This window comes from Trichomycterus rosablanca, chromosome 1 (genome assembly GCF_030014385.1).
Source record: "Trichomycterus rosablanca isolate fTriRos1 chromosome 1, fTriRos1.hap1, whole genome shotgun sequence".
Classification (NCBI taxonomy): domain Eukaryota; kingdom Metazoa; phylum Chordata; class Actinopteri; order Siluriformes; family Trichomycteridae; genus Trichomycterus; species Trichomycterus rosablanca.
In genome coordinates, this window is record NC_085988.1 from 390,186 (window position 1) to 405,834 (window position 15,649).

Here is a 15,649-nt window from a genome sequence, read left to right on the forward strand (position 1 = left end):
TATTCAGCTACAATAACAGAATTTAGACTTAGCATGTATGCTAACACAATTCAGTGTGGTCAGTCATATTGAGAACATTAACATTTACCTCAGATATGATGGCAGATAACTAATAATGGTGTTTATTTAGCTACAATAACAGAATTTAGACTTAGCATGTATGCTAACACAATTCAGTGTGGTCAGTTATATTGGGAACATTAACATTTACCTCAGATATGATGGCAGATAACTAATAATGGTGTTTATTCAGCTACAATAACAGAATTTAGACTTAGCATGTATGCTAACACATTTCAGTGTGGTCAGTCATATTGAGAACATTAACATTTACCTCAGATATGATGGCAGATAACTAATAATGGTGTTTATTTAGCTACAATAACAGAATTTAGACTTAGCATGTATGCTAACACAATTCAGTGTGGTCAGTTATATTGGGAACATTAACATTTACCTCAGATATGATGGCAGATAACTAATAATGGTGTTTATTCAGCTACAATAACAGAATTTAGACTTAGCATGTATGCTAACACAATTCAGTGTGGTCAGTCATATTGAGAACATTAACATTTACCTCAGATATGATGGCAGATAACTAATAATGGTGTTTATTTAGCTACAATAACAGAATTTAGACTTAGCATGTATGCTAACACAATTCAGTGTGGTCAGTTATATTGGGAACATTAACATTTACCTCAGATATGATGGCAGATAACTAATAATGGTGTTTATTCAGCTACAATAACAGAATTTAGACTTAGCATGTATGCTAACACATTTCAGTGTGGTCAGTCATATTGAGAACATTAACATTTACCTCAGATATGATGGCAGATAACTAATAATGGTGTTTATTTAGCTACAATAACAGAATTTAGACTTAGCATGTATGCTAACACAATTCAGTGTGGTCAGTCATATTGGGAACATTAACATTTACCTCAGATATGATGGCAGATAACTAATAATGGTGTTTATTCAGCTACAATAACAGAATTTAGACTTAGCATGTATGCTAACACAATTCAGTGTGGTCAGTTATATTGGGAACATTAACATTTACCTCAGATATGACGACAGATAACTAATAATGGTGTTTATTCAGCTACAATAACAGAATTTAGACTTAGCATGTATGCTAACACATTTCAGTGTGGTCAGTCATATTGGGAACATTACATTTACCTCAGATATGATGGCAGATAACTAATAATGGTTTTTATTCAGCTACAATAACAGAATTTAGACTTAGCATGTATGCTAACACAATTCAGTGTGGTCAGCCATATTGGGAACATTAACATTTACCTCAGATATGATGGCAGATAACTAATAATGGTGTTTATTCAGCTACAATAACAGAATTTAGACTTAGCATGTATGCTAACACATTTCAGTGTGGTCAGTCATATTGAGAACATTAACATTTACCTCAGATATGATGGCAGATAACTAATAATGGTGTTTATTTAGCTACAATAACAGAATTTAGACTTAGCATGTATGCTAACACAATTCAGTGTGGTCAGTCATATTGAGAACATTAACATTTACCTCAGATATGATGGCAGATAACTAATAATGGTTTTTATTTAGCTACAATAACAGAATTTAGACTTAGCATGTATGCTAACACAATTCAGTGTGGTCAGTCATATTGAGAACATTAACATTTACCTCAGATATGATGGCAGATAACTAATAATGGTTTTTATTTAGCTACAATAACAGAATTTAGACTTAGCATGTATGCTAACACAATTCAGTGTGGTCAGTTATATTGGGAACATTAACATTTACCTCAGATATGATGGCAGATAACTAATAATGGGTTTTATTTAGCTACAATAACAGAATTTAGACTTAGCATGTATGCTAACACAATTCAGTGTGGTCAGTCATATTGAGAACATTAACATTTACCTCAGATATGATGGCAGATAACTAATAATGGGTTTTATTTAGCTACAATAACAGAATTTAGACTTAGCATGTATGCTAACACAATTCAGTGTGGTCAGTTATATTGGGAACATTAACATTTACCTCAGATATGATGACAGATAACTAATAATGGTGTTTATTCAGCTACAATAACAGAATTTAGACTTAGCATGTATGCTAACACAATTCAGTGTGGTCAGTCATATTGAGAACATTAACATTTACCTCAGATATGATGGCAGATAACTAATAATGGTGTTTATTCAGCTACAATAACAGAATTTAGACTTAGCATGTATGCTAACACATTTCAGTGTGGTCAGTCATATTGAGAACATTAACATTTACCTCAGATATGATGGCAGATAACTAATAATGGTGTTTATTTAGCTACAATAACAGAATTTAGACTTAGCATGTATGCTAACACAATTCAGTGTGGTCAGTTATATTGGGAACATTAACATTTACCTCAGATATGATGGCAGATAACTAATAATGGTGTTTATTCAGCTACAATAACAGAATTTAGACTTAGCATGTATGCTAACACAATTCAGTGTGGTCAGTCATATTGAGAACATTAACATTTACCTCAGATATGATGGCAGATAACTAATAATGGTGTTTATTTAGCTACAATAACAGAATTTAGACTTAGCATGTATGCTAACACAATTCAGTGTGGTCAGTTATATTGGGAACATTAACATTTACCTCAGATATGATGGCAGATAACTAATAATGGTGTTTATTTAGCTACAATAACAGAATTTAGACTTAGCATGTATGCTAACACAATTCAGTGTGGTCAGCCATATTGATTACATTAACATTTACCTCAGATATGATGGCAGATAACTAATAATGGTTTTTATTTAGCTACAATGATAGAATTTAGACTTAGCATGTATGCTAACACATTTCAGTGTGGTCAGTCATATTGAGAACATTAACATTTACCTCAGATATGATGGCAGATAACTAATAATGGTTTTTATTTAGCTACAATGATAGAATTTAGACTTAGCATGTATGCTAACACAATTCAGTGTGGTCAGTCATATTGGGAACATTAACATTTACCTCAGATATGATGACAGATAACTAATAATGGTGTTTATTTAGCTACAATAACAGAATTTAGACTTAGCATGTATGCTAACACAATTCAGTGTGGTCAGTTATATTGGGAACATTAACATTTACCTCAGATATGATGGCAGATAACTAATAATGGTGTTTATTCAGCTACAATAACAGAATTTAGACTTAGCATGTATGCTAACACAATTCAGTGTGGTCAGTCATATTGAGAACATTAACATTTACCTCAGATATGATGGCAGATAACTAATAATGGTGTTTATTTAGCTACAATAACAGAATTTAGACTTAGCATGTATGCTAACACAATTCAGTGTGGTCAGTTATATTGGGAACATTAACATTTACCTCAGATATGATGGCAGATAACTAATAATGGTGTTTATTCAGCTACAATAACAGAATTTAGACTTAGCATGTATGCTAACACAATTCAGTGTGGTCAGCCATATTGGGAACATTAACATTTACCTCAGATATGATGGCAGATAACTAATAATGGTGTTTATTCAGCTACAATAACAGAATTTAGACTTAGCATGTATGCTAACACAATTCAGTGTGGTCAGCCATATTGATTACATTAACATTTACCTCAGATATGATGGCAGATAACTAATAATGGTGTTTATTTAGCTACAATAACAGAATTTAGACTTAGCATGTATGCTAACACAATTCAGTGTGGTCAGTTATATTGGGAACATTAACATTTACCTCAGATATGATGGCAGATAACTAATAATGGTGTTTATTCAGCTACAATAACAGAATTTAGACTTAGCATGTATGCTAACACATTTCAGTGTGGTCAGTCATATTGAGAACATTAACATTTACCTCAGATATGATGACAGATAACTAATAATGGTGTTTATTCAGCTACAATAACAGAATTTAGACTTAGCATGTATGCTAACACAATTCAGTGTGGTCAGTCATATTGGGAACATTAACATTTACCTCAGATATGATGGCAGATAACTAATAATGGTTTTTATTCAGCTACAATAACAGAATTTAGACTTAGCATGTATGCTAACACAATTCAGTGTGGTCAGCCATATTGGGAACATTAACATTTACCTCAGATATGATGGCAGATAACTAATAATGGTGTTTATTCAGCTACAATAACAGAATTTAGACTTAGCATGTATGCTAACACAATTCAGTGTGGTCAGCCATATTGGGAACATTAACATTTACCTCAGATATGATGGCAGATAACTAATAATGTTTTTTATTTAGCTACAATAACAGAATTTAGACTTAGCATGTATGCTAACACAATTCAGTGTGGTCAGTCATATTGAGAACATTAACATTTACCTCAGATATGATGGCAGATAACTAATAATGGTGTTTATTCAGCTACAATAACAGAATTTATACTTAGCATGTATGCTAACACATTTCAGTGTGGTCAGTCATATTGAGAACATTAACATTTACCTCAGATATGATGGCAGATAACTAATAATGGTGTTTATTCAGCTACAATAACAGAATTTAGACTTAGCATGTATGCTAACACAATTCAGTGTGGTCAGTCATATTGGGAACATTAACATTTACCTCAGATATGATGGCAGATAACTAATAATGGTTTTTATTCAGCTACAATAACAGAATTTAGACTTAGCATGTATGCTAACACAATTCAGTGTGGTCAGCCATATTGGGAACATTAACATTTACCTCAGATATGATGGCAGATAACTAATAATGGTGTTTATTCAGCTACAATAACAGAATTTAGACTTAGCATGTATGCTAACACAATTCAGTGTGGTCAGCCATATTGGGAACATTAACATTTACCTCAGATATGATGGCAGATAACTAATAATGTTTTTTATTTAGCTACAATGTCAGAATTTAGACTTAGCATGTATGCTAACACAATTCAGTGTGGTCAGCCATATTGAGAACATTAACATTTACCTCAGATATGATGACGGATAACTAATAATGTTTTTTATTTAGCTACAATGTCAGAATTTAGACTTAGCATGTATGCTAACACAATTCAGTGTGGTCAGTCATATTGGGAACATTAACATTTACCTCAGATATGATGGCAGATAACTAATAATGGTGTTTATTCAGCTACAATAACAGAATTTAGACTTAGCATGTATGCTAACACAATTCAGTGTGGTCAGTTATATTGGGAACATTAACATTTACCTCAGATATGATGGCAGATAACTAATAATGGTGTTTATTCAGCTACAATAACAGAATTTATACTTAGCATGTATGCTAACACATTTCAGTGTGGTCAGTCATATTGAGAACATTAACATTTACCTCAGATATGATGGCAGATAACTAATAATGGTGTTTATTCAGCTACAATAACAGAATTTAGACTTAGCATGTATGCTAACACATTTCAGTGTGGTCAGTCATATTGGGAACATTAACATTTACCTCAGATATGATGGCAGATAACTAATAATGGTTTTTATTCAGCTACAATAACAGAATTTAGACTTAGCATGTATGCTAACACAATTCAGTGTGGTCAGCCATATTGGGAACATTAACATTTACCTCAGATATGATGGCAGATAACTAATAATGGTTTTTATTCAGCTACAATAACAGAATTTAGACTTAGCATGTATGCTAACACAATTCAGTGTGGTCAGCCATATTGATTACATTAACATTTACCTCAGATATGATGGCAGATAACTAATAATGGTGTTTATTCAGCTACAATAACAGAATTTAGACTTAGCATGTATGCTAACACAATTCAGTGTGGTCAGCCATATTGGGAACATTAACATTTACCTCAGATATGATGACAGATAACTAATAATGTTTTTTATTTAGCTACAATAACAGAATTTAGACTTAGCATGTATGCTAACACAATTCAGTGTGGTCAGTCATATTGAGAACATTAACATTTACCTCAGATATGATGACAGATAACTAATAATGTTTTTTATTTAGCTACAATAACAGAATTTAGACTTAGCATGTATGCTAACACAATTCAGTGTGGTCAGTCATATTGAGAACATTAACATTTACCTCAGATATGATGGCAGATAACTAATAATGGTGTTTATTCAGCTACAATAACAGAATTTAGACTTAGCATGTATGCTAACACAATTCAGTGTGGTCAGCCATATTGGGAACATTAACATTTACCTCAGATATGATGACAGATAACTAATAATGTTTTTTATTTAGCTACAATAACAGAATTTAGACTTAGCATGTATGCTAACACAATTCAGTGTGGTCAGCCATATTGAGAACATTAACATTTACCTCAGATATGATGACAGATAACTAATAATGTTTTTTATTTAGCTACAATAACAGAATTTAGACTTAGCATGTATGCTAACACAATTCAGTGTGGTCAGCCATATTGATTACATTAACATTTACCTCAGATATGATGACAGATAACTAATAATGTTTTTTATTAAGCTACAATAACAGAATTTAGACTTAGCATGTATGCTAACACAATTCAGTGTGGTCAGCCATATTGATTACATTAACATTTACCTCAGATATGATGACAGATAACTAATAATGTTTTTTATTAAGCTACAATAACAGAATTTAGACTTAGCATGTATGCTAACACAATTCAGTGTGGTCAGCCATATTGATTACATTAACATTTACCTCAGATATGATGACAGATAACTAATAATGGTGTTTATTCAGCTACAATAACAGAATTTAGACTTAGCATGTATGCTAACACAATTCAGTGTGGTCAGCCATATTGATTACATTAACATTTACCTCAGATATGATGACAGATAACTAATAATGTTTTTTATTAAGCTACAATAACAGAATTTAGACTTAGCATGTATGCTAACACAATTCAGTGTGGTCAGCCATATTGATTACATTAACATTTACCTCAGATATGATGACAGATAACTAATAATGTTTTTTATTAAGCTACAATAACAGAATTTAGACTTAGCATGTATGCTAACACAATTCAGTGTGGTCAGCCATATTGATTACATTAACATTTACCTCAGATATGATGGCAGATAACTAATAATGGTGTTTATTCAGCTACAATAACAGAATTTAGACTTAGCATGTATGCTAACACAATTCAGTGTGGTCAGTCATATTCAGAACATTAACATTTACCTCAGATATGATGGCAGATAACTAATAATGTCCCAAACTGTTTGCTTCTGCTGACAGAACATTTCATCAGAACAACCATCAACAAACTGGTCTGCTATGAGTTAGAAGCTGCTGAAACATGGCTGACACTGTCCACAATCGAGCAAGCTTTACATCATCATGGACTGAGATGTTATTAGGTAAGAAAGTAGCTGCAGCTTTAAATTGGCACCTTAAAGCTGGACTGAAGCTGGTTGTGGGTCAGATAGAGTCTCTTCAGTTGTGATAAATATAAGGATCATTTCTGTAATGCACTTCAGTATCTTGTCCTGTCTTGAACATCCTCCTCTATCACACCAACCACCTGCATTCCTCCCTCACCACATCCTAAAACCTCTTCTTTGGTGTTCCTCCCAAGTCTAAGTTCTCTAAGTTCTCTACAGTTAGAAATCCTTTCAGGAGTCCATTACAGCTGCTGCTACATTAACAGGAACACTTGGTGATTACTTTGGGAAAGTGGTATTAAAAATCAAACCCTTCGTTTATTCGGTACAATTGAATGTGTCACACTTGTGTTTCTTAAATGTTTTAAAATGAGTAAAACTCTTCCCACACTGTGAGCACTGATATGGTTTCTCTCCAGTGTGAATGCGCTGGTGCATGTTGAGATTACTCTGTTGATTAAAGCTCTTCCCACACTGTGAGCACTGATACGGTTTCTCTCCAGTGTGAATGCGCTGGTGTATTTTGAGATCACTCTGTCTAAAAAAGCTCTTCCCACACTGAGAGCACTGATACGGTTTCTCTCCAGTGTGAATGCGCTGGTGATCTTTGAGAACACTCTTTATATGAAAGCTCTTCCCACACTGTGAGCACTGATACGGTTTCTCTCCAGTGTGAATGCGCTGGTGTATTTTGAGATCACTCTGTCTAAAAAAGCTCTTCCCACACTGAGAGCACTGATACGGTTTCTCTCCAGTGTGAATGCGCTGGTGATCTTTGAGAACACTCTTTATATGAAAGCTCTTCCCACACTGTGAGCATTGATATGGTTTTTCTCCAGTGTGAATGTGCTGGTGTATTTTGAGATCACTCTGTCTAATAAAGCTCTTCCCACACTGTAAGCACTGATACGGTTTCTCTCCAGTGTGAATGCGCTGGTGATCTTTGAGAACACTCTTTATATGAAAGCTCTTCCCACACTGTGAGCATTGATATGGTTTTTCTCCAGTGTGAAAGCGCTGGTGTATTTTGAGATCACTCTGTCTATTAAAGCTCTTCCCACACTGTAAGCACTGATACGGTTTCTCTCCAGTGTGAATGCGCTGGTGATCTTTGAGAACACTCTTTATATGAAAGGTCTTACCACACTCTGAGCATTGATATGGTTTCTCTCCAGTATGAATGCGCTGGTGTATTTTGAGATCACTCTGTTGATTAAAACTCCTCGAACACTGTGAGCACTGATATGATTTCTCTCCAGTGTGAATGCGCTGATGTATTTTGAGATCACTCTGTCTAATGAAGCTCTTCCCACACTGTAAGCACAGATACGGTTTCTCTCCAGTGTGAATGCGCTGGTGATCTTTGAGAACACTCTTTATATGAAAGCTCTTACCACACTGTGAGCATTGATATGGTTTCTCTCCAGTATGAATGCGCTGGTGTATTTTGAGATCACTCTGTTTATTAAAACTCTTTTCACACTGTGAGCACTGATACGGTTTCTCTCCAGTGTGAATGTGCTGGTGTATTTTGAGATCACTCTGTCTATTAAAGCTCTTCCCACACTGTGAGCACTGATACGGTTTCTCTCCAGTGTGAATGCGCTGGTGATCTTTGAGATGACTCAGTCTATTAAAGCTCCTCCCACACTGTGAGCACTGATATGGTTTCTCTCCAGTGTGAATGCGCTGGTGTTGTTTCAGATGATTCTGTTGATTAAAACTCTTCCCACACTGTGAGCACTGATACGGTTTCTCTCCAGTGTGAATGCGCTGGTGGATTTTGAGTTCACTCTGGAACCTGAAGCTCTTCCCACACTGTGAGCAGACGTTTCCTTCTTCCTGTGTGGGACTGAGAGAGGTGTTAATGCTGACAGTACCAGAGGACGTTTGCTGATTACTGGAGCTTCTGGTGGGCGTCAGATCCTCATGTTCAGTCTTAATCTTCACCAGAGTCTCATATTTATCATGGTTGCAGCTCTTGATGTGATTGTGGAGGTGATTTTGGGTTGTAGAGGAACGTGGACACGAGGAGCAGGAGAAATCCTTGTTCAGTTCTGAAGCAGAAAACAATAAAATATATTTATATAAATAAACAATAAACAACAAACGTTATGTTTGCTACTTGAGGAACCTTCAGGAAAATCAATGAGAGAACCCAACGAAAAGTTATTTAAAATGTGGCTAAGAAACCCAGTCCAACAACCCAGTCCAAAGCACTTCAGGCTGAACTGAAGACATCTGGAGTTTCAATCCTTACCATACACCACACACTGAACAAAGCAGGGCTCTATGGAGAAAGGCCGAGAAGAACCTCTGCAATGTATACCAGCATTATGTTCACATCTACCTACAGTGAAACATGGTGGGGGATCCATAATGTTGTGGGGCTGCTTTGCTGTAATCTATCATTATTTACAACCCCAATTCCAATGAAATTGGAAAACATAAATAAAAACAGAATACGATTATTTGCAAATCCTTTTCAACCCATATTTAATTGAATACACTACAAAGACAAGATATTTAATGTTCAAACGGATAAACGTTATTGTTTTTTTGCAAATATTCACTCATTTTGAATTTGATGCCTGCAACACATTCCAAAGAAGTTGGGACAGGGGCAACAAAAAACTGGGAAAGTTGAGGAATGCTCAAAAAACACCTGTTTGGAACATTCCACAGGTGAACAGGTTAATTGGAAACAGGTAAATGTCATGATTGGGTATAAAGGGAGCATCCCCGAAAGGCTCAGTCATTCACAAGCAAGGTTCACCACTTTGTGAACAACTGGGTGAGCAAATAGTTTAAGAACAACGTTTCTCAACGTGCAATTGCAAGGAATTTAGGGATTATCATCATCTACAGTCCATAATATCATCAAAAGATAAAGAGAATCTGGAGAAATCTGTGCAAGTAAGCGGCAAGGCCGAAAACCAGCATTGACCACCCGTGACCTTCGATCCCTCGGGCAGCACTGCATTAAAAACCCACATCATTCTGTAGCGGATATTACCACATGGGTTCAGGAACACTTCAGAAAACCATCGTCAGTGAACACAGTTCCTCGCTCCATCTACAAGTGCAAGTTAAAACTCTACCATGCAAAGCCAAAGCCATATATCAACAACACCCAGAAACACCGCCGGCTTCTCTGGGCCCGAGCTCATCTGAGATGGACCGACGCAAAGTGGAAAAGTGTCCTGTAGTCTGACGAGTCCACATTTCAAATTGTTTTTGGAAATCATGGACGTCGTGTCCTCCGGGCCAAAGAGGAAAAGGACTGTCCGGATTGTTATCAGCGCTAAGTTCATAAGCCAGCATCTCTGATGGTATGGGGGTGTGTTAGTACCCATGGCATGGGTAACTTGCACATCTGTGAAGGCACCATTAATGCTGAAAGGTACATACAGGTTTTGGAGCAACATATGCTGCCATCCAAGCAACGTCTTTTTCAGGGACGTCCCTGCTTATTTCAGCGAGACGATGCCAAGCCACCTTCTGCACGTGTTACAACAGCGTGGCTTCGTAGTAAAAGAGAGCGGGTACTAGACTGGCCTGCCTGCAGTCCAGACCTGTCTCCCATTGAAAATGTGTGGTGCATTATAAAGCGCAAAATACGACAACGGAGACCCCGGACTGTTGAGCAACTGAAGTTGTACATCAAGCAAGAATGGAGAAGAATTCCACCTACAAAGCTTCAACAATTAGTGTCCTCAGTTCCAAAACGCTTATTGAGTGTTGTTAAAAGGAAAGATGATGTAACACAGTGGTAAACACGCCCCTGTCCCAACTTCTTTGGAACGTGTTGCAGGTATAAAATTCAAAATGAGTGAATATTTGCAAAAAAACAATAAAGTTTATCTGTTTGAACATTAAATATCTTGTCTTTGTAGTGTATTCAATTGAATATGGGTTGAAAAGGATTTGCAAATCATCGTAATCTGTTTTTATTTATGTTTTACACAACGTCCCAACTTCATTGAAATTGGGGTTGTACATGACATGTACTGTAACTTGTTGTTGTGCAGGAAGTTTTATTATTTCCATGTCCTATCAGGTTTATAAGTCTGTGTAGGTCAGACAGCACTTCTTCATCTCTCTTTGTCTAAGTGTCTCTCTGTTTCCTTAATAAAGCTTGCTTTGACTTTTCCAAGAGGTGAATCAGAACTTATTTCCACCACAAATCTTGGCACCCGGACAGGACCCCAGGGTTCATCAGCTTTGAGCAGCAAGTGGACTCGTGGAGTTCACTCTGAACTTCAACTATAAGAGGAGAATGATACATCTCTGACGCTCGGAACCCGGCACCACTGCGGCCCACACCATGATTCAAGGAGTCGAAAGTTTCGAATCCAGAATTTGTAGCCAACTCATTTACCATAGTAGTTAGACCCTGCAAAGCTTTTGTAATAGTACCATCAGAAGCTGTATTATTTGGTATGAAAGCACAACATGATCCTCCAATCATTACACAAACGCCCTCTTTTCTGCTTATATCATGCCTAATGCTAAACGCTTCTTCCAAACTGTTAGATAAATTATCAGTGTTCTTATACTTTTGGTGACTTGTTCTCCTCTAGCCTCTGTGTTGCAACAGAGGTTTTTATTTCAGCACTAGTTAACCACGCCCCTGTTTAATCAGGTTTTATGTCCCCACTAGATCCTATCCTATCTGAGCAGCAGATCTAACAAATGGTGGAGAATGTGGGCAAGTCAGTTCAGGTAAGTGATTTTTCTTTACATGGTCGTCAGTACAATAGTCCAGTCTCTAACAACAAATTAAGGTCTGTGGGTATAGAAGGGGTCTCAACTAACTGTCCACTTACACATCTGTTATCTGTTGATACGGTTTTACAACCATTTCCTTTACTCATCGATTCGTGGTCATTACAAACTTACCTTTTAATTTGGGATGCGATTTAATGCAGTAAACTTGGCGTCACTATTACCTTATTCTGAGTAACACTAATTCTGAGGCTTGTGTTTTCTGTTTCAAACGATCATCCACAGTTACAGGATGTACAATGCTCTCATGCTCTTTCCTCTTTCTCTATCCCTGAACACCTGTTCTCAGTTCCTATTTCATTGTAGACCACCCACAAGAACGAGGCCGGTCTTATTCCGTGTAATTCTTTAAAGACACAGGAGCCAGTATTTGTAAAACAATATCCCCTGTCTGCTAATAAGGAGAGTGGAATACAACCTGCCATCTTATCATGTTTAGCTCAGGGCATCATTGTTCCTACTCTTTCTGCCTATAACAGACCTGTGAACCCAGTTTTAAAGGCAGATGTAATCACAATACTCACATCTGTACCTGCCTCTTACTAACGGTACACAGTTGTTGATATTCGTGGATTCGTTGTCAGTCCAGCAGTTTTCTCTGCTGTGGTCAGACATGCTTTGGAAGGCCTTATCTTACCTGTGGGCTCTACACTTATCAACTATGCTGACGACCTGCTGGTTGTTGCCAAGGATGAAGATACCTGCCATCAAGCATCCCTACTACTTCTTCAACACCTAGCACCAAGTGCATTTAAGGTGTCACTGCACAAACTACAGTATTGCAAAGACTCAATATCTTGGCTTTAGTCTCAACAAAGGCTGTAGATGTTACAGGACACACAGAAAATAATCCTCATTCTGCTCACACCACATCAAGTTATTCATATTTTACAAAACATATGAACACAACGTATAACTGCACAACGTAGATCAGGGTATGAAGTTATTCTGTGTTCCACATTAAACCGCTGTCCTCTGCCACCTCTCCTGCTAAACTACTTCAGGACCTCCTGCAGCACTCTGGCAGTGAAGTGGACCCTGACCACGACTGTTTGGCTATTATTCATGAATCTTCTAGTATTAGGCCATGAGGCGATACACATCTTCCATTTTGTGGTTGAGGCTTCTTCTCTTCCTTACAAGTCTGCACAGGCAGCTGAACTTGTAGCATTGACACGAGCCTGCACTATTTTCTCTGGACAGGTTGTGACCATTTACACAGACTCAAGGTAGGCGTATGGGGTTGCACATGATTTTGGGAAAATATGGTCAGAAAGAGGATTTGTTTCTGCTGATAGTAAGTTCATTGCCAATTCACAGTTAATTTAACTCGTCCAATTCTGAAATTACCAAAGGTAACGCTCTAGCTGATGCTACAGACAAACAGGCTGCTCAAGGTCTGATGGTTACAGACAATCTCTCCTTTCCTTCTACTGATGTGTTTACCCCAATGGAGCATCCACTCTAGACACACTATTTGGATATTACCTACCTGTATCTTCAGGTTCTTCCTTCTTCACAGGCTTCATCTGGAAACCTCCAAACTGTTGGTCCACTTGGGTGAGATGTTCCTCAGAGATGACTTGTTCCACAGGAATTAAAGATCCTTCACCTGAAATTCCATCAACATGTGAAGAAGAAACTCAACAACTGGAGGAAATGTAAAATTGTGGGTTTGGTTTTCCAATCACAAATAAATCCTAGTTAGATTTGAACACTGTACTGTACAACACTGTACTGTACCACACCACACTGTATTGTACCATACTGTACTGTACAACACTGTACTGTACAACACTGTACTGTACCACACTGTACTGTACCACACTGTACTGTACCATACTGTACTGTACCACACTGTACTGTACCATACTGTACTGTACCATACTGTACTGTACCACACTGTACTGTACTACACTGCACTGTACCACACTGTACTGCACCACACTGTACTGTACAACACCGTACTGTACAACACTGCACTGTACCACACTGTACTGTACCACACTGTACTGTACCACACTGTACTGTACAACACCGTACTGTACAACACTGTACTGTACCATACTGTACTGTACCATACTGTACTGTACCACACTGTACTGTACTACACTGTCCTGTACCACACTGTACTGTACTACACTGTACTGTACAACACCGTACTGTACAACACTGTACTGTACCATACTGTACTGTACCATACTGTACTGTACCACACTGTACTGTACTACACTGTCCTGTACCACACTGTACTGTACTACACTGTACTGTACCATACTGTACTGTACCACACTGTACTGTACCACACTGTACTGTACAACACCGTACTGTACAACACTGTACTGTACCATACTGTACTGTACCATACTGTACTGTACCACACTGTACTGTACCACACTGTACTGTACAACACCGTACTGTACAACACTGTACTGTACCATACTGTACCATACTGTACTGTACCACACTGTACTGTACCACACTGTACTGTACCACACTGCACTGTACCATAGTGTACTGTACCACACTGTGTGGTGGAGAAATGGCTCATTGCTCCATATTTACTTACAGAAGAAATCATCGTCCTCATCTTCATCTTCTTCCTTTTTTATTGGTTTCTTCTGGAATCCTTCATGTTGTAGATCCTCCGGGGTGACGTGTCCCTCTTCTGCTGACTGCATTATTAAAGATCTAATACAAAGATAGATAGATGTACTTATTTCTCCTTTAAGGAATATTCTGCCTCATTCTTTTAATTGGCTATTGTTTATTCTGTGAAGCTCTAAACACGGTGAGAACGTTACAACTATTGTGGGCAGCATCTGGCAGAAAAGACCTCCAATAGAACTTCTTACATCTTGTTGGAATGAGTCTGGAGCTAAATGGATTCAGATGGTGCTTAATCGATATTAAAAACATCTATTTAAAACATATTCAGGTTTGTTTCATGACTTTTTGTTTATTCCATGATTCCATGTGTGTTCCTTCATAGTTTTGATGTCTTCAATATGAATCTACAATGTAGAAAATAATAAAAGAACTTCTGACTGGTACTGTGTGAGGGTTCCATTAACGTGGAGGCGTCTCATTAATAGAAAAGATGATGGATCTCAGAGCTAAACACCTCTGGAGCACATTTTTGGAGTCTGTTACAGCATCAAATTCTAAATATGTTTCTATTTACAAACTGCAGTGAAGTTAATCAGTGAAACATTGGAAATCTTTTCTTTCTACTTTCATCAGTGAAATAAAGAAATAAAGATGTGTTTTAAATATTGAAGTCCACTAAATATCATAAATGTAAATAAAAATATAACTCGATTTGTTTCTATAAAAATGTTAGATTTAGTTCTGATAAACTGATTCATTTCGCTGGATCGGTTCAAATGAATCGGTTCATCAGAACTGAATCATGTGAGATGCTAACAGTTAGCGGA

General features: G+C 37.0%; 1 protein-coding gene across 1 annotated transcript in view; it reads right to left on the reverse strand.

Moving 5' to 3' along the window:
• The window catches only part of LOC134331697 (zinc finger protein 850-like), a 64,548-nt gene that overhangs the window by 5,447 nt on the left and 43,452 nt on the right, over nt 1-15,649 (reverse strand). Inside the window, exons 4-5 of the mRNA XM_063013237.1 lie at nt 7,796-9,266; nt 7,736-7,740 (exon numbers count right to left, since the gene is read on the reverse strand). Of these exons, the coding sequence (XP_062869307.1) occupies nt 7,736-7,740; nt 7,796-9,266 (1,476 nt within the window). The remainder of the gene's footprint in view (nt 1-7,735; nt 7,741-7,795; nt 9,267-15,649) is intronic.